The following is a 24,664-nucleotide window of genomic DNA, read 5'->3' as shown; positions in this document are numbered from 1 at the left end:
TAAGCGTGGTGAAAGTTTACAAACAACGAGGATATATATTTCATGCTTACATATATGAGAAACATAGTAGGGTTCGTTGCTTTATAGTCAGTGATTTTGCCAATTTAGAATTCCTAAGTTGAACACATCATTAAATAAAATTTATGTGAGATTGAGAACTTTAAGTTGTGGCTGTTGAGCTCAGCATGAGTATCTGTTCTCTCTAAATTTAAATAAAGCTGTCATCTCTTCCCTTCTTTGGACATCTCTGATTAAATCTTCACTCAAAATACAGATAAACACAAATGCAGGCATGCATGTTATAAAAGTGCCATTAAAGTGTCATCTCGCTCGAATGTGATTTTGAGGTTAAAGCTCATCATTGAATACCTTCTTTTCCATAAAAATTCTGTATATTCTCACAGCAGACATTCTGTGACTCTTAAATTCTATACAGTTCCAATGAGTATTTTATTTATTTATTTCGCTTTTTGGGTAATACCCGGTGATGTACAGGGGTTATTCCTGGCTCTACACTCAAGAATTACTCCTGGCAGTGCTCAGGGGACCATATGGAATGCTGATTTGAACCCGGGTTTGCCACGTGCAAGGCAAATTTTCTATCTGCTGTGCTATCGTTCCAGGCCCCCAGTATTGTATTTTTCTGAAAAGCAAAAGCAATCCATGTTTAAGAGGATCCCTGCAGCTCAAACCTGCGTTATGTAAGAGTCGACTCTATATGCCCACAGGCTGCCGCAGATCCTGACAACTGAAGCACATTGCACAGTAAGTGGTTCCTGCATCTGTATACTTTCTTTTTTCTTTTCCTTTCTTTTCCTTTTTATTTTGGTGGGGGAGAGGGGTACAGCTGGCTGTGCTCAGGGTTCACTGCTGGCTCTGTGCTCAGAGATTGCTCTCAGCAGTGCTCTTGGACTGTGGTCCCAGGGATGGAATCCAAGTCATTGGCCATGTGAGAAGTCAGTGCCCTGCCTGGTGTATTATCTCTCCTGCTCTGTACTTTGTTTCTGATACTTTTAGCCTGTACCTCAGTCCACACATTTGAGGTGCTTGAAGTTGGGGGGAAATGAAGACAATCTGTGTGATTAACCAGATGCTCAAATTGACCTTGTCTACCATTCATTTATCACCACTTTTCACCGCTCCTGTTTGGAGAGTCAGTGATACAGTTACACTGCCTATGTTTAGTTCATGGAGAAGAAAGAGAATGTGACTGGTTCAAGGACTTCTGTATTTAATTCTGGAAACAATCAAAGGTGTATAGATGATCAAATTCAACACCACTCGGCTGGACAGAACTTAAAAGTTGTGTTCTGATGTCTATTTTGTGCAGAAAGAGAGATGATTTGAGATGCAGATCTATACTGATAACAGCTGTACAGGGCCTTGGAAAGCCCCTAATTGAAAGATTAGTAAACAGTTATTTAGATGGCAGGATATTTGGATAGATTTATCAGAACGGGAGATATAGTATGAAGATTTTTGTTTCTTATGTAAATGCCTGGTGGAAGACCTCACCATGGAGAAAGTACCTAATAATTATGACGGCCTCTCCTGTGGGAGACATTAGCCTCTGTCATTGGCTTCTTTGGGGTTCACTCCATGGACTAGTACTTGAAGTGACTGAGAATCACAGTATCTTCCTTGTAAAGTTGATTTAGTAACATTATCAAATACCCAGTCTTTGCGCTCTCACAAACACACATGCTCTGAATTTAAAGAGGAAGCAGAAGGAAGCTGGAGCAACAGGACAGAGGATAGGGTGGCCAGCCTGGCTTTGATCCCCAGCATCTCATATAGTCCCCTGAACCTGCCAGGAGTGATCAGGGAGTCTAGAGCCCTGGGCACCACTGGGTGTGGCCCAACCCAAACAAATACAAAAACAAAAACAAAAAAGAGGAAGTAGAAGGGCAATGTGTGCGGCATGAATGAAAAAGATAATCCGCTAATGGGAACAGCACTATTATTCTGTGTTTCTGTTACTGTTTTGCTAGATTCTCTGTTTCTGTCTCTGTCTCTTTCTCTCTCTCTCCTCTCCAGGGTTGGGGGGTTCTGGTTGGACTATACCATGCAATGCTCAGGGGCTTACTATTGAGTATGAGCTCTGGAATCACTCTTTTTTTTTAAATTTTATTTTATTTTATTAAATCACCGTGTGGAAGATTACAATGCTTTCGGGCTTAGGTCTCAGTTATACAATGCTGAAACAACCATCCCTTCACCAGTGCCCATATACCACCACCAAAAAAAAAAAAAACAAAAAAAAAACCCACACAGTACACCTCCCATCCCGCCCCCCCACCCCCTACCTTGTAACTGATAAGTTTCATTTTACATTCTGTTTACTTTGGTTACATTCAATATTTCAACACAAACCTCACTATTGTTGTTAGGAGTACCCCACTAGATTCAGACCTACTGTGAAGACAAATAAGGTCGTGCGGCCGCGCGGTTTTGAATTTCTGTACTTTAACAAGAAGTCCAGGGAGATTTCTTCCAGATATTAGATAACTGCAGGCTTGAAAACCCAATCTGTGGTCGTCTTAATATGGCGGCCACCGCGCCTTCATCCCCGGAGAGAAAGAGGCGAGAGAGAAATACCTTTCCCCTCCCGGGCGGGCACGGGGCCGAGGCTTAGTTCTCAGGCTGGAGACATTCTGCGAGGAGTTGCTCACACCGAAAGAGGTTTTGCTGGGTCTGGATTCACGCTTGTACAGCTGCGGAGAGGCCGCACATGCGTGCGACCCCCGGGATCACATCTCGGCGGTGGGAGGGGCCGGTGCCTCCCCTCTGGAATCACTCTTGACAATTCTGGGGATTGAACCAGGGTCAGTTGCACGCAAGGCAAGTACCTTGTTACTGTTTTCCCCAGCCCCTGCTAAGTTCTATCAATGAAAAGGATCCTTAGGAAAAAAAGCATACTACTACAATTTAGCAGTTTTGTCCCATTGCTTTATCCTGTTTAGTTCTTTTAACAATCTAGTGGAATGGGTTGGATAATAGCTCCGTTAAAGGGATGAAAACGCAGGAGGTGAGAGGCAAAGTCTCACATCCAGTGACTCACAGATGATTACATGTGATGTCAAGGCTTGGATCTAGTTCTTTTTCTAAACTGAGATAAGCCCAGGATGCTCAGGTGGACTTTAGTGGGCATCTGTTGGCAACTGTGTGGATGAGTGTCCTAGCCTGCACCTTTGTCAGAGCCACTAGAGGATGCAAATGCATTTTAACCTCTTGTATGTCTTCTTCAGTTCTCACCCGTGGACTTGAGAGTAAGCAGAGAGTAAGCTCTGCCAAGAGAAAGGGATACCACGAATGGTGGCTGCATGTCTGCGCCTCCCCAGTATCCTAGGTAGGGAGGTGTGTCCAGGCTCTTTTCCTGGGCTGCATTCCCAGAATCTTGGTAGAAGATGAAAAAGCACCTGAGTATCAGAGATTCTAATACATGGGCAGGTTGGGAAAAGCAAGGGAGAACGGCAGTAGGAGACTAATTTTCGGGGGGTGAGAAGACGAGGTGTTGGAATTTCTAAATTTAGGCAAACATCTGTGACAAACATTTCTAGCTTTGGTGACAAGTAATGATATTCTGAATATATTCTCAAAAAGTGATCAGCTGATTCTCACAGGAGTGAGCTCATTCTCCCGTGACGTCTCTTGCGTGGCTTCCTCTCAGAGGCTACATAATACAGATGCTTTTGATGCTATTCTGAGAACACTTGTTTGGTACTTCCCATTCCCTCCAAAGCCTCCTCATCCTCTCTCTCTCTCTCTCTCTCTCTCTCTCTCTCTCTCTCTAACCACACCAGCTGTGTTTAGGGATTCTCAGGGATCACTCCTGGTGTCTTGAGGGACCATATAGGGGCATCTGGGTGCAAGGCACATGTCCTTCCTGCTGTACTATTGCCCTGCCCCCTCCTCCTCCAAAGCCCCTTATGGAAAGTAGGTGTCTCTCTTTGTCTCGAGGGGCACCCCTGACTTGACCTTTTAACATGTTTTGTGGGTTGGGGAGTATCTATTTTAGCATGCTTCTTCTGAGATAACATATGTAAAGTAATTGAGCAGGTCCAGAGTGACTGATTTTTGTAATTATTATGTAGGTTCTTGTCACTATTCCTGGGTGGGTGTTCACCTGCCCCTCCACCTGCTATTACCCAAGGGTCTCCTTGGTGAGTTGGGGGCTATCACCTTCCCCACTCCCTCCTCACTGACCCAGCCGGTTGAATAAAGGAGGGAACAAGTGTCACCAGGCTGGTTGGCTGGTAATCAGGGGCCGTTTATTCAAGTCTCACAGTGTTAGTTATAGAGAAATCAGGAAGGGTTGGGGGTAGCAATTACACATAGGTGTAGTTGAACATTATCATAAACAGTGAACAGATGGAAAGCTCTCCTTCAGAGGCAGTTCTTACTAAAAGACAAAATCTCATCTAAGTGCTCGGCACTCTAGATTCCTGCTAAGAGATCCATACAAGGGTGAAATTCCGTCTAAGGGTGCATTGCCTTCTCCTTTCCTTAGCCAGTATCAATTTACTATGCAAAGAACATTAAAATAAAGAGAGAAAATAAATATTACATATTTTGTATATGTAATATTTCACTTACATATACAAAATCCAGAGCCCTCAGAAAAATTTGACTTTACAAGTTACAGAGTCTGATTTGGGGATGTAAGTGCTTAACAGATAGGGGGAAAAAAGCACAAAGGGTAGGTTAAACACAGAGGATTGGGAGTGCCTGATGGAATTGAGTGTGCCTTGGGAGCACTGTGGTGGGAGTAACTCAATAAATATAAGCTCCCTATAGGGAGGGGGGGAAGGGAAAGGCCAAAGCAATATTATTTCTTTAAATGTTTAGAACTACAACCCAACAGGTTCTGAAGGAAGAGAAGGGGCTCTTATTATCTAGCACAGTGACTAGCCCATAAATAGATACTCAATAAACAACCCATGAAAGAATGAATGAATTCTATGAAATAGGGTTAAAGAGTAACAAAGGAAGGAGATGATTATGCTTTTCTTAGTCCTTTAATATTTGTAAATAACAAGCGTATCATTACTGATATTTTCAGTGAGAAAAATTTTTTATTTAAAATAGGCTAGATGTTTTTACTAGATTAAATAAAATACTCTACAAATGAGAATTTTCAATCCAGTATACCAAACTCAGTAGTACCAGCCAGGGATTGCCCACGAATTCCTATTTAATAACATTTGAAGAAAATAGCATATAATTCAAAGCCTATGTGCCTTAGCTTAGAGAAAAATTTCCAAAGCCGTGTCACATTTCCTGGATATAACAATGCCAAGCTAAGAAATTCTATAAAGAATATAAGAAATTCTATTGAGCCAAAACCAAGCTAAGAAATAGTGATTTTTCTCAAAAGCAGAGTTCCTCTGATGTCATTAATAGTATTTCTGAATCATAGAAACAGTTACACATTTTATTTCAACAGGAGAAAGAAAGCAAGGAGGGGACTTACACTATTTCTAGCCACTTGTATATGTTTAGGATTTTTAATGCCTCCGTTGCAGAAGGGTATTAAGTGTTTTAGCAAACGGCATGGGGACAAAGCATGGGGCCTGGTGCATAGAGAAAGTAGCTAATATTTCAAGGCTCTCAGGGCTCGGGGAAGCGCCATGCATCATGGCTAATCTGGGGCTTCTGGGCCTTGCTTCCTGCCTTTGGTGTGTGCTTTGCGTCTGGGGCCATGGTGGTATCCGTGGTTGACTCCCCCTGGAGACCCGGGGGTGTGGTCATATCGGCACCGTAGGTCTCATAAATGTCAGCTATTCCCGGGTTCATCAGTGCGTCAGTGGCATCTGCAGTGACCGCGGGGAATCCCCAGTTCTGCCCTGCAGGGCCCCTCGCCTGGCTGGGAATATGGTCCTTGGGGGACGCAAGAAGCCCACCCAGGGGTCCAAGTGCTGCTTCTGGAAGGAAATCTCGGGTTTCAGTCTCTTCAGGATCAGCGCGCTGGGCCTCCGGCTGGGGAGAGCGCTGCGGGCCTCCTTCTCCCTTCTCTGGGCCTTTGGTGGCCCCCACTGGGGTGTCGAACTCCAGAGTAAAGTCTCCGCCCTTGGCTGGGTTCTGATTCTGTGGCATCCCCGCCAGGTTGGGTCTCAGGCCTCCCAGCCGAGAGTACATGGATCCGTAGGTCATGGGGCTTGCTCTGCCACCCTGGGGGGGAAATACCAAAGGCACCATCACTCCTAGCTACTTACCTTACCGTGCCCGATTTACCCACACCCTCTAAAACAGGAGACGTTGGCTGACAACTTTATGTGAGCATTTTCCACTTAAGTGCTTTCAACATAGAAGGTTCTACAGTTTCCTGGCTGGGGGAACCCACTTTTGTGAAAGGGAGACCGTTTGCTGTGCTTGGTGAGGGAGGAGGAAGAGGAGAAGCAAGACAGAAGCGAGAGCAGACAAAGTACACTTTGAATTAATTTTTTTTTTCTTAATTAGAGGCCATCCCAGTGATGCCTCAGGGGGCTGTGGGCCATCGCCAGCAATGTGATTCCCTCGGAGTTTATTGATGAGTCTGGGGGGGGGGGCGGTTAGGGGCCACCAAGACTATCATGCCATTTGGTCTCTCTGGCACCTGAATTTAATTTTAAGATAAAAAGAAGCAACAGAATTGGGAAACACCATAAGCCCAAATGGATTCATATTTGAGTTGTCTCTCTCAAAACAGATTTCCTCTGGCGGAACTGAAATATTTCCTGTGAATAATTAGAATTCTCGAATTGACGATGTTTCCTTTTTACTACCTTTACTGTCAAAAATTTCAGAATTCAAATCTAGGGCTATTTGCAGCACTTGTGCAGGGCTTTGTGGCTTGCATGTCTGCATTCTCATTTCCTTATAACCATGACTCACTTTAAATTCCATGTTAAATATTTGTTTTGATGTATTTTTCATAGGTTCCCAAAAAATCTTTGGAGAATGAGGCAGAATATACATGAGTTAGGACTGTAAGAGGAGCAGCAACACTTGAAATTTTAACCAGTTATTCAGGTATTATGTAGACACAGTACTCTTTTCCCTCTTGCTATCTGTCTCTACCAATTCGAGGGGATATTTCTTCCAGGGCGGTCAACATGAATCCCTGGGTTAGGCTAAGGGCTTGAGTTTTTCTTTATGTTTTAGCTCTATTACATTACCACATGATTTGAAAGCAACTGCACTTGTGTCTCTCTTTTCTAATGATTAAATCATGAACTTCTTGACCACAGGCGCCTTATTTGATCTATCTTGCCTTTATTGTGTATCTATGTAACTAGCTTAGGGAAGTGATTCAACAACTTTGAAACTCAAGCTTTCTTCTGCTGATAGAATTGATTGGATTTCTAGTTGATGATGATTTATTAATTCAGGATGGTTTTTGTTTTGTTTTGTGCTCTAGCCAACATGTCGGGCAAAGGTTTCTAAGGAAGAAGTTGAATTGTGTGATCTCAAATCTTAGTCTGGCTGCTTGGTTCAGAATGATGTAAAGGTTTGAACTTGTAACAAGTATGGATAATGATAACAGCATGAAAAGGTACCTTAACTTATTACTGTACTTGGAATTTTGTAATAATCACACTTAAATTTTGGTTACTTCTCTGGAGGAGTGGGGTAGGCATGTGGTTTGTAGCCTGAGCATCAGCCTCGAATAAGGGACCCTGGGTTTTACTTCTGGCACCAAAACAAACAAAATACTATTTTTTTAAAAAAACCTAGTTAATTTTATTTCCTCCCTTTTCAATTCTGAGGTTTAAATTAATGCTTACTTGGTTGTTTGGAGGGATTATGTGGTCTGAGAAGGAATTGGAATCTTCTATAAATGTGTCTTTTTTGGGTTTGAAGTCATCAACATGACTTTTCCTTCTTTCATTTTATTTAATTGTTGATTTGCGTTTAGGCTGTACCCAGTTGTGCTCAAGGCTCATACCTGATTCTACATCTGGGATTACTGCTGGTGGAGCTTGGGGGACTATATGAGGTACTGAGAATTGAACGTGGGTTTGCTACATGCAAGACAAGTTCTATACTATCACTCAAGGGCCAAGTGATACAGATATGCATACAAGGATCACCTTGTTGGTGATTTTTCAGGGTGGGTTTCCCCTTGCTTATAATAAAGAAATGGGGCAAGAATGGTCATCCTTCAGAAATGACTATGTGATAAACATGATAAAATCTTTTGTGGACTGCTTCACAATCAAACTTTTAGCTTTGGAGTAGAGCAATCTGAATCTCACGCTCTAAATTCAGCAACTTCATGGCCAGTTCCTCTTGTGTGTAGAACCTTCTGAGTTACTCTTAATCCACCTACAATTTTATAAAAAGTTTAAAGACTTCACTCACCGGCATTTCTTCTGAGCTCATGAAACCAATTCTTCCAGGAGCATTCTGTTAAAAAAATTAATACCATACCATTATACTCTGAACCAACCACCATCTATGAGCTACTGAAGACAAAGTTGAAAGTCATTGAATTTATCTTAAGCCTTAATATTAATTCTGTGAACCATAACAGCCAAAAGGAGAGAGAGAGTCAGAGGGAATGTGCCTGCCACAGAGGCCGGGGGTGGGGAGGGGTAGGGGTGGTGGGAGGGTTACTGGTGGTGGAGAATGGGCACTGGTGGAGGGATGGGTACTTGAACATTGTATGATTGAAACATAATCACAAAAGTTTGTAAGTCTGTAACTGTATCTCATGGTGATTCATTAAAATAAAATTTAAAAAATTAATGCTGTGTTCAGAGGCAAAGCAAAGTGGATCAGTGAGTCATTATTGAATAAGTTTAGCTTGCTTGGATAATTCAGATTAAAAATTTATTTTCAATTATCTTTAAAAGACGTGTGGTCAGAATTACCTGAATAGTAAGTGTTCTTCTTTGTCATGTTGGTTGCTAACTAATTCAGAGAATATGAGATCTATTACTTGAGGCCTGGGTTTAAAAATTTTCCCCTTAAAATAACATTTGAAGATAATATTTCTAATAAAGTATAGACTTACCAATTGGTTTGCTCCATAGGACATGTAATATATTCCTGGATAAAGCTGAATATAAATGCAGTAATTATTAAAATATACATTTCCAAGTGATAAAGTTTTAAGCACATTACAAACAGAAGAAGTATTTCAAAAAAGAACTTACTGAAGATGGCTTATTTTGTGAGAGAGGTTCCCGAGATATCAAACGGGCAATGTGGAACAGCTTTAAGTAGTAGAAAACAGAATAAATAATTCATATCTGCTGTAACACAGCAAATCTCCCATTACCATTATTTCCAAGAGTTATATGAAACACATTTCCAGATGGATTGGCATTAAAATAATATTTTATAGCTTAGAAAACAAAGGAACCCACTACCCTTTAAATTAGTAGATAAATGGAACAATTAAAAACTTTCACATTACTATCATGAAATATATAACTTGTTTTCTACAAAAGTATCACAATAATATTTGTACTTACAGATGGACCTTGGGGTTCAGCAAAGTTTACTCCAGGACCCTGGGGCTCAGCAAAATCCGTTCCTGGACCCTGGGGCTCAGCAAAATCTGTTCCTGGACCTTGGGGATCAATATAATCCATTCCTGGACCTTGGGGGTTAGTATAATCCATTCCTGGACCTTGGGGATCAGTATAATCCATTCCTGGACCCCGGGGTTCAGTGAAATCCATTCCCGGTAACTGCAACATAGAAAAATGTTAAACTGACTAAATAGCTAGGCAAAGTGAACCAAACACTCATAGTTACAACGAAACAATATAAAGAGTAAATTAAAAAAATTTCCTATTTTTTGCTTTCATTTGGTCATAGAGGTACACCTGAAAAAGGTCAGAATTGGTTTTTATTGATATGACTCAAACCTGTGCTCAGAAAAGTGGAGTGTGTATATCACGGATTTTCTACATTTTGAGGAGTAGAAAGTAATAAATTTTGGAGCAAGAGCAGATTCCTAGTTTATTTGACTGCTGGTCCTGCCATTTAATTTTTGTGTAACACTAGGCAATTTTATAACTTCCTAAAGTCTGCCTTTCTGTTAAAAAGGATGACAATATCGATTAGAGTAAGGCTGTATTCAGATGGTCTGGGAGGAGTGTTAAGAGTTCATAATACACTTTTACATGGCATCTTTTCTGTTCATTGTGATTTTTCTTAGTATATTACAAGATACTTTTGCATAATTATCTTCTCTACCACCAGAAAATTAATAATGCAAAGTGCTACTTGCTGTATGGAGGGACCAATTGCTGCTTTCATTACTTCTGATACGAAAAAGACCACAAGAGCAGGTAGCCTAGACCTCTCAGGCTGATTTCCTCCCAAAACTTTCAATTTTGTGTGTGGGGGGCAATTAAAAGATCAAATTTTATAAGCGCAGCATCTTTCAGAATCAAAGACCCGTACAGCCAAAGGACAGAAATGCCTGCACACTCTACTCCTGAATATGTATATGGCTCAAAATGTATTTATGGTTCCATGTGTTAGGCGTGAGGGCCCTGGTTACTGAAATGGGCCTTGAGTATTATGGATTTTCTTTCATTCAGTTCCTCAACTTGACCTCGGAGAAAGGCATTACCTCTTCGTTCGGTGGCATATCTGATGGCGCTATCTGCTGTTGAACCATTGGTCCCTCTGCTTGCTGCAAGGGTGGCTGTCGGTGATGGTAGACCGGAGGCTGAGGCCCTCCCTTCTGGGCGGGGTTCTGGACTGCGGTTGCAGCGGTGGGCGGGAGGAAAGGTTTCTGTCCCGGCTGGTGAGGCTGCAGGGATGGCTGAGATGGGAGAGGTGGGGGATGCACAGGCAAAGAATATTCATACTGCAGAGAAATTTGAAAGGAGCGTCAGGAAGGGCTGGTTTGTGGGAGGGATGAACTGTGGTGTCTAGAATTCCTAAAGCAAGAGGATGTGGGGAATTGTTCACATGGAGCGGAGTCAAGTGATTATTTGGGGGAAGCTGTGTTTATAGAAGAAGCACCCGTTTGGATAAGGTCCATGTTGGTGTGTGTGTTTCCTCTGGACCACCACAGCTCATGACGATGGGAAGTTATGTGGAGACTGGGTTGTTTCCTCCTCTGGGTTCCCATAGCTGTCTCTATTGATCTTTAATTTATCACTTTTCACTTGATTAATTTTTTTTTTGCATTAGTCAATAGAGAAATTCATGTCTTTTATTTCTCTTTTTAGGCCAGGAGCTATTATAGCTCCTAAAAAGTGCTCAGCACATGATAAATAGCATACTTTTAAAGTTAATGAAATAAGAAAAGGTAATTAACATTAACAAAATTCTTTCATTGTAACTTTCTAGGGCTGGAGCCATAGCACAGCCGTAGGGCGTTTGCCTTTCTCAGGCCGACCTGTGTTCGATTCCTCCGCCCCCTCGGAGAGCCCGGCAAGCTACCGAGAGTATCTCGCCCTCAGGGTAGAGCCTGGCAAGCTACCGGTGGCGTATTGGATATGCCAAACACAGTAACAATAAGGCTCACAATGAGACGTTACTGGTGCCCGCTCGAACAAATCTATGAGCAAAGGGATGACAGTTGTTGTAACTTTCTAATAGCAAACAATTGAAAATATTTTCACCATTATTATAAGTTATTGTCCCCCTAAATGTGATTTGGCGGGCAGTACTGTGGAGGTCATATGGAATGAAAACATGGCTGCTTTTAAGGTCCCATGTTTGTTGCTTCTTTTTGAAGCAACCTGTGAAGAGTGACTTTTTATCATTTTGAATCAGTTGCCAATGCCCGGAAGTGTTGGGAATCTCCCAAAAATCTGGCCCCAATTTTCTCTTCAACTGTGTCTGTTTCTGACGGCCTATAGCATTTTTGTTACTTATATCTCACAATTTAGCACCTAGTGATATATTGTCTTCTCGGATCTGCAATTTCATTAGGAAATTGGAGACATTCTTAAATGTCTTCACTTTACCCTTAATCTATAACAAGCTTGATAGATTAGGTACCTAATAATTAGTGATTACTGTTGATAGATTTCTTGAAATTAGTAGAGCTGACATGTTTAAAGTGAGATGCTTCTTATTTTAAGTGTGTCTTTGAAAAATCATTTTGGCAAATGGGATTAAAAGGAGGATTTCCCAGGACTTAACCTGCCTTCATTTTAATAAAAAAGGTTTTTGTTTTGTTTTTTGAATTCTTGTGCCACAGTGAGTGGAACTAAGGGGTTTCTTCTGCCTCGGTGCTCACTCCTGGTGGTGGTCAGGGGCAAATAGGGAGCCATGGATCAAACCTGGGCCTCCAGCATGCAATGCATGTGCTCCGATCTTTAGAACTATATCTCCAGCCCCTATAATATTGCTCTTATTACTATTATCTTTAACATAAACCTTATTTTGGGAGTCAAATATTCTTACTTGAAAAAATATATAAAGGTAAAAAATTTTGATTCATTTTATTTTTCAGATTTCCTAAAAATAAGGAACAATGATATATGGGGCTGGAAAAAGTACACGGGAAGGTTTTTTATATGGATGGTGGAGGTTCAGTTCCCGGCACTCTGTATGGTCCCCTGAGCACTGTCCAGAGCCAGAAGTAAGTCCTGAGCACTGTTTAGTTGGGCCACAAACCAAGCCGAAACAAAAAGAGCAATGATAGGTTTGAATCTTATTGGAATCTAGATAATTCCAAGAAGATAAGATGATTTCAATACATTTTTGTTTATTGATCACACTAATCTGAGATGGTGTATAAAACATAGAGAAGGCAATCAAGGAAAGATTTTAAAGCTTGAAGTCTCAAACATATAGGCATAATTAACTTACCTGCTGAGTTTCATGCTCTTTTGGTCTCATCCATGGGAAAGAGGAATGTGGTGGAAGGAGTCCTTGCAGCCACAAAGAGTTGAATGATTTTCCAAAACCAAATTTTGAATACTATAGACATGAATCAGAAATAACAAAACATGTTTTTACTGCAGTATGGCTTAAACCTGGTTTTAATTTTCAAAAAATTCATAGAATGTGTAGTGATAGCAAAAGTAAGAGTGGTGTTGATTAATATGGCTAGGTAAGCATTCTCTTTTAATAGATTTATATTTTATTCTGAGTTAGATTTTATTTTATTTTTGCTCTTTCGGTCATGCCTGGCGATGCACAGGGGTTACTCCTGGCTTTGCACTCAGGAATTACCCCTGGTGGTGCTCAGGGGACCATATGGGATGCTGGGATATGAACCCGGGTTGGCCGCGTGCAAGGCAAACACTCTACCCACTGTGCTATTGCTCTAGTCCCTTGAGTTAGATTTTAATATTCTTATAAGGCTCTTTGAGATTTAATTTTAAACATCACTGTAGATTTTATAATGCAATTAGTAGTTTAAAAAAGAATCTTTCTTACTAAAAAAAGTTCAGTGATTTTTAAAATTTTCCTTTGTTATCCCATCCCATGATTTTATTTTGTTTTCCATTATCTCAATTACTTATTTGATCTTATTTGTTCTTCCAGTGTTTTTAGATGTTAGCTACTTACAAACAAATTTCTGAATAACAAGATTGTTTCTAATATCACTATTACTACTACCACCATTATTTTTGCATCATTATAAGAAATATTTAAAAATTAATTTACCTGAGAAAGCATGTTTAACCCCTGCAAGCTTCCCAACTGTCTCATTGTCTGTAAAGAAATAAAAAGTGAGTTAATGTTCATATGTATATCTCTTTTCTGTGTGACACACCTGATTTCTCAACATATATCATTAATAGCACAAACTTTGGGATGGGTTAATATGAATATAATTATAGCATACATTTCACTGGAAGAAGAAATGTTATATCGATTAGTTCATTGTTATTGATACAAAAATATTGAGATTTTCATCATTGAGGGAAAAATTATTTACTTGAGGTGACGCTAAAATATGGAAAATAGTTCATTCAATTGAACTATTAAGTAATTGTGAGGACATTGCTTCATAAACTCTTTTTATCACTAATTTACCTGACTTTGCCTTTTATAATTCAAACTGAAGAACTTAAAGAGAAACAGGCAAACAAATCAATTCATTCTCAAATAAAAAAAACCCTCAAATCAATAAAGTTACTGTCAATTCGACATGTCAACTTCACTTTTAGTGGGAAGACCTTTAGAGTGCTTTGAATTGAGTTTAAGCTATAAAGTGTGATAGAAAATAACTCAGTGAAACCAGCACTTAGTCTATCACATTTTTCATGTGAGATGGCATTTAACCAATATGAGTGTAATTGCTCTCAGATTGTCATTGTATGAGTACATTTCAAAGTCTTGTGACAATTTTTAACCTCATAAATATTCTGCTCATAAGTGTTAATATTTTTTATGAGATGAACAAGCGATGATATCCAGCTGAAATTTTCTAATAGAATGAGTATCAAAACAAAGACAAATAAGTTGGAGAAAAACCAGAAAACTAACCCCTAGATTTGGTGAAACTGTGGTAGTAACGGAAGGGAAACGAGAGAGGAATGGGAGGTAGTAGTAGAGGGTGGTGGCATGGCACCGCACTGCTGGTGGTGTTGAGTGTTGTATTAGACACATATAGGGGTGTGACGCTAACCCCGAGACTCCATAATACTGTAAACCAACAATAAGTCAATAAAGAGCATATTAATTTTGAGAACTGCAATAAAATAAATACACACTATTTAGTTAATACTTTAGTACAATGTTAATGCTACTACAGGAGTTCTTATAAACAATAGTTTGTAAGGTAAATGATCTTCATGACAACTTTATAAGGTACATAAAGGGACTAAGTAGAAATAATTAATCATTTTAGAACAGTGTGTCTTATTTAATGCAGTAATTTTGTCAACATACTACTTAACATATACAATCTATTATTTGTAGCTATTACACATGAGTGTTGCAATGCCCAAAGAAATACCCCAGAGTGTGAAACTCCAATAAAATGTTACGATGCGGTTCTACTAAATATCATAAACTTCTCTTGGATTACAGGAGAGAAGAGTGACTCACTTTTGACTAGAACACAACAGAAAAAAGCAGCTTATCATGTTTTTTTCTTACCTGAAACATACATACTCATCTAAAGGTTATTTGTAATTACAGTGGCAATACATACCTCAAGGCTCAAACTAGCCATGCCTGGTATCCCAGCTTGCTTAGGAAATACCTAAATGGAAGTAAAAATAGTTTTGAGTACTTTTCTGGTAAAAAAAAGTATTCCTGAAAAATGGAAATAGAAAGCAACCAAGCCATAAGGACAAGTTCAGATACCACAAGGTTAATTATTCTCTAAATCACTTGAGTTTTTTGGCATTATGAAGAGTAATTTAAATTACTTGGGGGAATTATTCTACTTCTTCATTTGGGTGACACCCATGGTGGTGCTTAGGGCTTACCTATGACTCTGTGTTCGGGGATCACTCCTGGCAGGGCTTGGATATGGTGTACCGGGGATTGAATCCAGTAGACCACAGGCAAGGCAAGCTCTTTACCTGCTATACTTTTACTCATGCCCTAATTTAATACAATTATTAATAATTTTGCTTCCACGCAGATTATCTACTCTTTGAATCTTAATGCTATGTTGTTTTGCAAGTGAACTTTAGTTTGAAAGTGATAGTGAAGATAAATTTGAAGTAAAACAAAGCAATAAAGTCGAGAACTAAGAGTATGTCCTTAAAAAATAATCACAGAACAGCAAAGGGAAAAACTTGGATCAATATTTGTTTGTTTGTGTGTGTGTGTATTTAATAAGTCTAATCTTTGGTTTATTGCACGTGGTGTGGAATCATAGCATTGGGTAAAACCAAACTTTACTCTCATTCAGAGGCCTTGAATCTATCTTCCATCAACCTTGTCAAAAATTATTGGCTTTTTTTGGAGTTTGTGGACCACACCCAGTAGTGTTTAGGGGCTACTCTTGCCTCTCTGCTCTGGGGTTCCTAGAGGTGCTTGGGGGGATTTGTGTGCTGGGAATTGAACTGAGGTTGGCTGCATACAAGCAATCATCTTAACCCCTGTAGAATCTCTGTGATCCATGAAAGATTACTTTGTGTATAGAGTTATTGATCTGTATTTATAATTTTTAAATATTATTAAATGTATTTTCCCTTAAATATATTCTAGCATTAAGTACTGCTATATTTAATGTGTTCATTAAAAGTTAAGCATGAAAAGCAAAAGGCATCAAAAGGCACATGAAAAATGCTCTTCATCACTAATCATCAGGGAGATGCAGATCAAAACAATGAGATATCATCTCACACCACAGAGACTGGCACATATCCAAAAGAACAAAAGCAATCAATGTTGGCGTAGATGTGGAGAGAAGGGACTCTCCTTCACTGCTGGTGGGAATGCCGACTGGTTCAGTCCTTTAGGAAAAGAGTATGGATGTTTCTCAAAAAATTAGAACTTGAGCTCCCATTTGACTCCACAATAGCACTTCTGGGAATATATCCAGAGATGCAAAAAAGCATAGTAGAAATGACATCTGCACTTGTATGTTCATTGCAGCACTGTTCACAATAGCCCAAATCTGGAAAAAACCCAAATGCCCGAGAACAGATGACTGGTTAAAGAAACTTTGGTACATCTACACAATGGAATACTATGCAGCTGTTAGAAAAGATGAAGTCATGAAAATTTGTATACAGGTGGATCCACATGGAGAGTATCATGCTAAATGAAATGAGTCAGAAAGAGAGGGACAGACATAGAAGGACTGCATTAATTTGTGGAATATAAAGTAACATAATGGGAGACTATCACCCAAGGATAGTAGAGATAAGGAGCAGGAAGATTGCTCCATGGCTTGGAAGCCAGCCTCACATGCTGGGGGAAAAGGCAGCTGAGATGGAGAAGGGATCACCAAGTAAAGGATGCTTGGAGGGCTCGCTGAAAGTAGACTATAGACGAACATGATGGCCACTTAATACCTCTATCGCAAACCATAACACCCAAAAGGAGAGAGAGAGTAAAAGGGAATGTGACTGCCACAGAGGTGGGAGGTGGGGGCAGGGATGAGATGGGATCTGTGGGAGGGATACTGGGATCACTGGTGGTGGAGAATGGGCACTGGTGGAGGGATGGGTACTTGATCATTGTATTACTGAAACATAAGCACGAAAGTTTGTAAGTCTGTAACTGCACCTCATGGTCATTTATTAAAAAATAAAAAAATTAAAAAAGGAATGGAAAAATCAGATCCACGAATCTCTTTGGAAAAATAAAAAGCTTAAAAGACAAAAAAGACAAAAAAAAGTTAAACATATACGTACAGTAATATTATTTTTAATATGTATAAATACTATGAGGAAGAAATTAAGAGTGGGAATTGGAATTAGAGAAAATTGAATTTTTCAGTGTCTCTAATCCTTTGGATAGTCTCACTATCTAGAATTAAAAGTTTTTTCTTATTTTTAGGGTTCTGAGACTCACTCTACATTGCTCAGGGTTTACCCCTGGCTCTGCACTCAGGATTTACTCCTGGAGGTGCTTGGAACTCCATAGGGGATACTGGAGATAGAATCCAGATTGGCTTTGTGCCAGGCAAATGCTTTACCCACTGTGCTATTGCTCTGCTCCTGTATCTAGGATGAAAAGATTTTAATGCTTTCATTTATACCACAGATATTTTTGGAATTCCCTCTAACATACTTGGATTATTTTTCCTTTATGAATAAGAATTTTAAGAATACTTTTTCTGAGCATGTTATGTATCTTTCATGAGATTTTTATGGAAGTACAACTCTATATTCTGAGTCATGGAGCAAATTTCTCTCAACAGTTCGCATTTGGAAATGTATAGAGGGAAAAGAGTCATAAATGTTTAATGTTTAACATATAAGTAAAGGAAAAGTTTAGGTATGTGGGTGGGTGGAGAGAGAGAAAAAGAGAGAGAGACACACAGATGAAGGTATTTTGGACAGATTCGACTACAGAATACAGGATACTATGCCTTTGTCTTTTATCTGTCCATGGATTACAGAACAATATCTACATAACTGCTCATACACATGACATATATTTTACATGCCAAAGAAAAAGAAAAGCATCTGATAGACAAGCAGCGAGTTAGCAATCATAAGCAATTGGCCCGTTTCAGTGGATTTACTGACGCAAGTGTGGATTAGTTTAGAGTCCAAGGAAGTCAAGGTGTTAGACTGATGGTGGATGGCTAAGGCTGACCCTCATGTCAGTATCAGACAAAAGCAAGCTAGGTGGTCAGCTATGACTTTTGACTCCGTTGGACCAATGGCACTGAATTAATTCAAATGACTCCACGTGGATGGATGGCCTTTCAGCCACTGGTTCTTCAACATCGTGAGGTCTTTGATTATGTTTTTACTAGTATGCCCTGGAAGACTGTCTTACCGGTACTGCAGAACTCATTTCAAGGAGGCACAGGATCAGTATCAGGTCTTTCATTTTGATAAGAGGGATCTGAAACAGTTGGGTTGGAGAATTAAATCAAATATATATGTATATATATATTTGTAATTTCAGAATGGTTTAAGCACAATATTTCAAATGATCAGAGCCTCTGAGATTCCAAAATATCATGTTCAGAAGCAAAAACTAAAAAAAAAAATGACTGTTGCTAAACAATTGATTTATATTAGCTAGTTTTTGGAATGGATTAATAAACATGTCAAAAATGCCTAAGTAAAAAAGCAAAGCCAAGCAAACCCTATGTATTTTTTAAGAAATTGAATTATAACTTAAATGAACAGGTAGGAATAAACCTCATGCATATTCTTTAAATGCTTTCACAAAATTAATTATAAATTTAAAAATCACTTCTGTTATATAAAACCTTATTAAATATCAGTTCTAGAAGCTTATACTTAAGTTTTCTTCCATAGCAAAAGTTAAAATACATTTTAAATGTAATACAGCAATCATTTCATAACTATTATTTGCAAATATGTGGAGTATATAATTCTCTTTTTAAGTTATCTAGATTATCATATCAAAAAGTATCTTGTTCAAGTAAGAACAAACAGAATAGTTTAATTTCCTTTAATATCAGTGGCAAATGTTTTGAATGAGTTTTTGTCTTTCTAAGATAATTATTTAAATTTATTCTATAGGTTCAAAAGACACTACTATTTCATAATTGGAAGGCTGATTAGTCAATAAATTTGATTATCTTCTAATACTGTTCTAAATTAGCCACTATCACTAATAATCAAAAATAGTTTTAAAGTTTCCATAGACTCTTTCTCTCTTTTTCTCTCTCTTTTCCTTTCTCTCCTTCTCTCTCTCTCTCTCTCTCTCTCTCTCTCTCTTTCTTTCTTTCTTTCTTTCTTTTTTTCTTTCTCTCTTTCTTTCTTTCTCTCTTTCTCTCTTTGCTTAGCTGGAAACTGGAAGGGTATTAGACATGTCTTCTCTGAAACACAATAATGATTTACAATAAGCTATTACTCAGCTTCCATTGACAAATGAAGATAAATCCTCTTTATAAAAGTTGCCTGGAGGGAGGAAGACAAAACTTACAGGAATTACATGGAAATCAAAAAATCACAGTTTACCTGCAATGCTGGCATGCACTGTGCTCTCAGGGCCTGGTGATGCCAACCAAGATAGTTCTAAGAAAGAAGATAAATTTTTTTTTCTGGACTGTGCCTGGGACTCGCTCTGTATCTCTAATTCAAGGAAGACCTAAAAACCTTATTTAAAGTGCCAATCCACCAATCAAAATGAAGCAAAATGAGGAATCACCCCCTACCTTCTGTAATTAGCCTGCAGCCTTCTACTGCATGCAAGGACATTGGCTCAGTAGAGTGTCATTATTTTTAATTGTAACTCAGGCCCTGTACTTATTTAGAGAACTCAATTATAGGGAAGGCAGTCAGGGAATAAAGGACACAAACTCTGAAGACAATGATTTTGGTGAGCTGGGGGGAAATATATGTAAAATAGGTGCAAAATAAGGCATTATTTCTTTTGTGCATGTTTTATCTGCAGATAAAACTGGTGACATTATGTCAACAATCTCAAGATTTCATCCTGTATTTGCAGTGATGAAAATAACTTCCTTTCTTCTTCTAATATACACATAGTCTAGAAGGAAGTACTAAAAAAAGCCATAGGGGCCTGAAAGAGAGGATAAAAATATTCAGTGGATAATGTGTTTGCTATCATTTTTTTCTTCTCAGGATTTCCTAGGTATTTTTGTATATGAGGATAATGCACTAGAGATAATTAGATTTTTTGTGAGAAATTTTATTTGAAAGAATTATTTTCAGGTAAAGCTTTTGAATGTATTCTTTGAGGTGAAAGTGGTAAAATCAGAATGCTCTTTGTGAACCAATCAGATTTACAGGTACAACTCTCAGTTTATTCTCTGGATGAACCTACTTTAAGCATTTGTATCAAGACAATTTAATGAGTTATCTTTGACTTTTAAAAGGCTAATATTAGCATGGATGGGTTTTTCTCCATGAACAGATAAGAAAGTCTTAGATTTGAATTGAACTGCTGCTTTTTTAATTTTTCTACCCTGAAATTTCTAGAGGTGTGATTTCAGAGGTGTTGAGGATAAGCACTTAGGAATTGTTTTTTAAGAAGCGATGAGTCAGTATGCTTTTTAGGAAAAGTATGGATTTTGTAAATTACAGGAAACATTATGAGAAAGATAGTATTTTAGAGGAAAGATGCTTGCATACCTAAGTATAGGCCTAACTTTTCAAGCAAAGTTATATATGAAACTTCCTAAAAAAATAAACAAACCTGTAGTCATTGATAAAAGAATTATTTTTTAGGATGTAAGGATATGAGAAGAGTACTTTTTATTCACAACAAAAATTATTGAAATGAAAACATTATTTTGGATTATTTTCTTCTCTATTTTTCTCTTCCTCTCTATTCCTGCTGTGACCCTTCATTTCTCTTAGCCCCAATTTCTTCCTCCCCAATATAAGAATAATCATTTATTACTACATTTTTCTTTTGATCATTGATGGGATGATGAAGATGAGCTCTGCTTGCCCTATGAATGGATCAATTAGTTGTCCTATTGTGGAAAAAGCCTACATGAAACTTGACATGTGTGTGTGTATGTGTCTGTGTGTATGTGTGCGCACACACGTGCATGTGCACAAGTTTGGTTGAAGAAGGAGTAGTATTTAGAGGTCTACGTGTTCCAAGAAAGGCAGAGGAAGGATTTGATGGAAGACATTTCTTTTGCATGGAAGTTTATACTGAATAGGTAGGATTAAGCTTCCAAGATGGTTGCTAGATAGAGAAATGATATTGTGTGTTTATGTGTTTGTGTATACAGATGTATACATGTGGCATTTATGGTTTATAGTGATGATCTAGACATAAAAATAATGATGCTTTGCTAGAGTTTATATGCTTTGTCTTGCTCAAAAGTCAAGTGTTATATATCAATCATGCATTTGGTTCTTTTTTGTTCTTCTTTTTCATATCTTTACACGTAATCCAGAATTAGTTCAGATATTTATTCAAGATGTTCTGTTAATTTTTCCAACTTTCTACATAGCAACACCAAACTTATCCTCTTAAAATAGTGGTTTTCAACATTTCCCTGCCCTACTCAAGATTTTCTTTGGCTACTAAGTAGGATTTATTGGTTGATTTAACTGCAAGTGAGAGCTTAGGTGTTCTCAGTAGTGCGGGGACCAGAAGACAATTAGGGATATACTGGACTCCTAAGTGATCTGGAACAAGTCCTTTTTTCAGTCAGCATGTCTTTTTTTTTTCTTTTTGGGTCACACCCAGCAATGCACAGGGGTTACTCCTGGCTCTGCACTCAGGAATCACCCCTGGCGGTGCTCAGGGGACCATATGGGATGCTGGGAATCGAACCCGGGTCGGCCGCGTACAAGGCAAACGCCCTACTCGCTGTGCTATTGCTCCAGCCCCTCAGTCAGCGTGTCTTTAAATGTGTGTTCACCTTAAATTTAGTAAAGCCCCATTTTTGGAGATGTGGATCTTCTAGTAGCTGAGAAACTTGAACCTGGCCCTGAGGGGGTCCTAATTTGCATGCTTTTTGTTCTGCAGTTGGGTGCAAGAATTTTGCCGTGTTGATCCCGAACACTGTGACCTGAGATTCCAGAAGCACCCTGCCAATCTGTCAGGGGTATAACCTGGGGACAGCGTGTGGGCAAGTATGAATATCCTCTGGCAAGAGCAGTCTTCAGTGTTCCTTAGGGCAGTCGTTCTTAACCTTTTTCTGACTGTAATGCCCTTCTGTCTTTGTTTCCTTCCTGTGGCTTCCCTGTCCCACTGATTGCATCCCTAATCGTGCCATTTTTACAAGAATTTCATCTGTAGTCTGGATAAAACATCCTTGGGGCTTCCGGGCACCATATGGCACATGGGTGAGAAATGCTGCTATTGGGCAGCCTTTAAGATGCAAGTATTACCAAGAAAACTGCCTTTTGCAGCCAAAGCACTTTAGACCCTCCAGGGAAAGAGCACTGTTGCCTTTAGTGGCTGTAATCAAGAAGTTTTTCAAAAGTCCCTAAGGTTACAACGAAAACATCTTCTGTAGCTAGAGAATAGCCCTGTCAGCATTACATTCCCCTTTTTAGTCTTCATGCTCACCTTATGTGTGATTTGTCCTGCTCACCTTATGTGTAATCTGTCCTTTGGTTTAGTGATAAAGATCGTTGATATGAATTGAAGTTGGTTTCTTTGAATCCGAGAGTTTTTATTGTTGGCTTATGTTACTAAGAAAGTGAAGGTGATCAAATCAGTCCATCTTGGGATTCTCAGTTGGTTTCCTCATATTATTGTCATTATTTTTATTTTTTAAATTTATATATTTATTAGTGAATCACTGTGAAGTAGTTACATGCTTACAGACTTTCATGCTTGTGTTTCAGTCATACAATGATCGAGTACCCATCTCTCCACCAGTGCCCATTTTCCACCACCAATGGTCTCAGCATCCCTCCCCCCATATCCCCCATCCCCTTCATCCTGCCCTGCCTCTGGAGCATTCCCTTTTGCTCCCTCTCCTTTTGGGTGTTTTGGTTTGCAATAGAGGTATTGAGCGGCCATCATGTTCGGCCTATAGTCTACTTTCGGCATGCGTCTTTCAACCTGAATGGGTCCTCCTAACAGCCTCTACTTGGTGTTCCCTTCTCTATCTAAGCTGCCTTTTCCCCCAGTATGTGAGGCTGGTTTCCAAGCTGTGGAGCAGACCTCCTAGTCCTTATCTCTACTACTCTTGGGTGTTAGTCTCCCATTCTGTTACTTTATATTCCACAGATGAGAGCGATCTTTCTATACCTGTCCCTCTATTTCTGACTCATTTCACTTAACATGATACTTTCTGTGTTGATCCACTTATTTGCAAATTTCATGACTTCATGTTTTCTAACAGCTGCATATTATTCCATTGTGTAGATGTACCAAAGTTTCTTCAACCAGTCATCTTCAGATTATTTTGAGGTGAGAACAATGATGATTTTGGCATCTAAAGAAACATTTTTTTTTTTTTTGCATTTCCTCTAATCCTTATGTCTTTCCCTTAGTTAAAGAAGTGATTGCAATACTTTTTTATTATTTAGACCCAGGTCCTACAGAAATGTAGCTTGGGGATTCACAGAAGTACAGGTTTATCTGTAAACCTGTTCTCTTGCTGAGAAACTCTTTACTTTCCTAATAAAGATAGTCATTCCCTCCTTGTCACATAACATCACCCTTCTCTCGCCTGCTCACCCTGGTTGCCACTCTTTGTTCCTTGGTTAAAGGTTTAAACCCTGCTTTCCCCAGCTCAATATGTGTATAATGTAAAATTCACTTTTTTATTCTTTGAATCTGTCTGATGCTCTTTTGATTAGCTGGTCTTCTGAGATGGACCTAGAGTTGGGTTTATCTCAAAGTGGGGAATTGGGGTACAAAGAAATGGACTTTACTTTGTTTCCTAACATTTGCAAGTACACTCCTAATATATCACTGTCATCCCGTTGCTCATCGATTTGTTCGAGCGGGCACCAGTATCGTCTCTCATCATGTTTTTGGCATATCCAATACGCATGGGTAGCTTGCCAGGTCTCGATACTCTCAGTAGCTTGCCGGGCTCTCCGAGAGTGGCGGAGGAATAGAACATGGGTCAGCTGCGTGAAAGGTGAAAGCCCAACAGCTGTGCTATCGCTCTAGCCCACTCCTAATATATAACAAATAAAAAAATGTTTTAATTTCAAAGAAATTTGAGAGTTATATGAGTGTACAGATGAAGTTCTAGTAATAATAGGGGTTAAGGAAGTTACTGCAGCTGAAAGAAACCATGTCATGTTGATTAGGACTGAACATAAAGAACAACTAGGGTTGCAGTGATAGCACAGTGGGGAGGGCGCTTGCCTTGCACATGGCCAGCCTGGGTTTGATTCTCGCCATCCCTTATGGTCCATTGAACACCTCCAGGAGTGATATCTGAGTGCAGAGCCAGGAGTAACCCCTGAGCATTGCCAAGTATGGCCCCCGAACAAACAAACCAACCGAACAAAGACAACAACTGGAGCACTTAACAAAAAAATCCCAGAATGACAGAAGATCTGAGATACATAAGGAGACAAATGCCATGTAAAAAATCATGGAGAAAAAAACAAGAGCAAGAAAATTCTGTGAGGAAATGTTAAAATAGGGATGAGAGCACAGTTGTTTAAATCTTCTGTGATCTTGATCATGTGACATTGGGGACATTGGGTGAGCCGCTCAAATAAAT

General features: G+C 39.2%; 1 protein-coding gene across 2 annotated transcripts; it reads right to left on the bottom strand.

Annotated features, from left to right (window-relative positions):
• Positions 1-5,094: 5,094 nt before the first annotated feature.
• AMBN (ameloblastin) lies at positions 5,095-19,592 on the bottom strand. Of its 2 annotated transcripts, none has more exons than XM_055140108.1 (11): positions 19,494-19,592; positions 18,334-18,402; positions 15,074-15,124; positions 13,579-13,626; positions 12,775-12,885; positions 10,574-10,813; positions 9,462-9,680; positions 9,141-9,200; positions 8,999-9,043; positions 8,344-8,388; positions 5,095-6,171 (listed from the first exon to the last, which is right to left on the bottom strand). In XM_055140108.1, the coding sequence occupies exons 1-11, from the start codon at positions 19,506-19,508 to the stop codon at positions 5,611-5,613; spliced, it is 1,464 nt and encodes a 487-aa protein (XP_054996083.1). In that variant the 5' UTR covers positions 19,509-19,592; the 3' UTR covers positions 5,095-5,610. The 2 variants fall into 2 exon arrangements, with proteins under 2 accessions (XP_054996083.1, XP_054996084.1); XM_055140109.1 differs by having other exon boundaries at positions 10,574-10,768.
• Between the last annotated feature and the right edge of the window lie 5,072 nt (positions 19,593-24,664).

This window comes from Sorex araneus, chromosome 5 (assembly GCF_027595985.1).
Source record: "Sorex araneus isolate mSorAra2 chromosome 5, mSorAra2.pri, whole genome shotgun sequence".
NCBI lineage: Eukaryota > Metazoa > Chordata > Mammalia > Eulipotyphla > Soricidae > Sorex > Sorex araneus.
The sequence above is the reverse complement of the archived record's forward strand: the minus strand, read 5'-3'. Positions and strand labels throughout refer to the sequence as shown.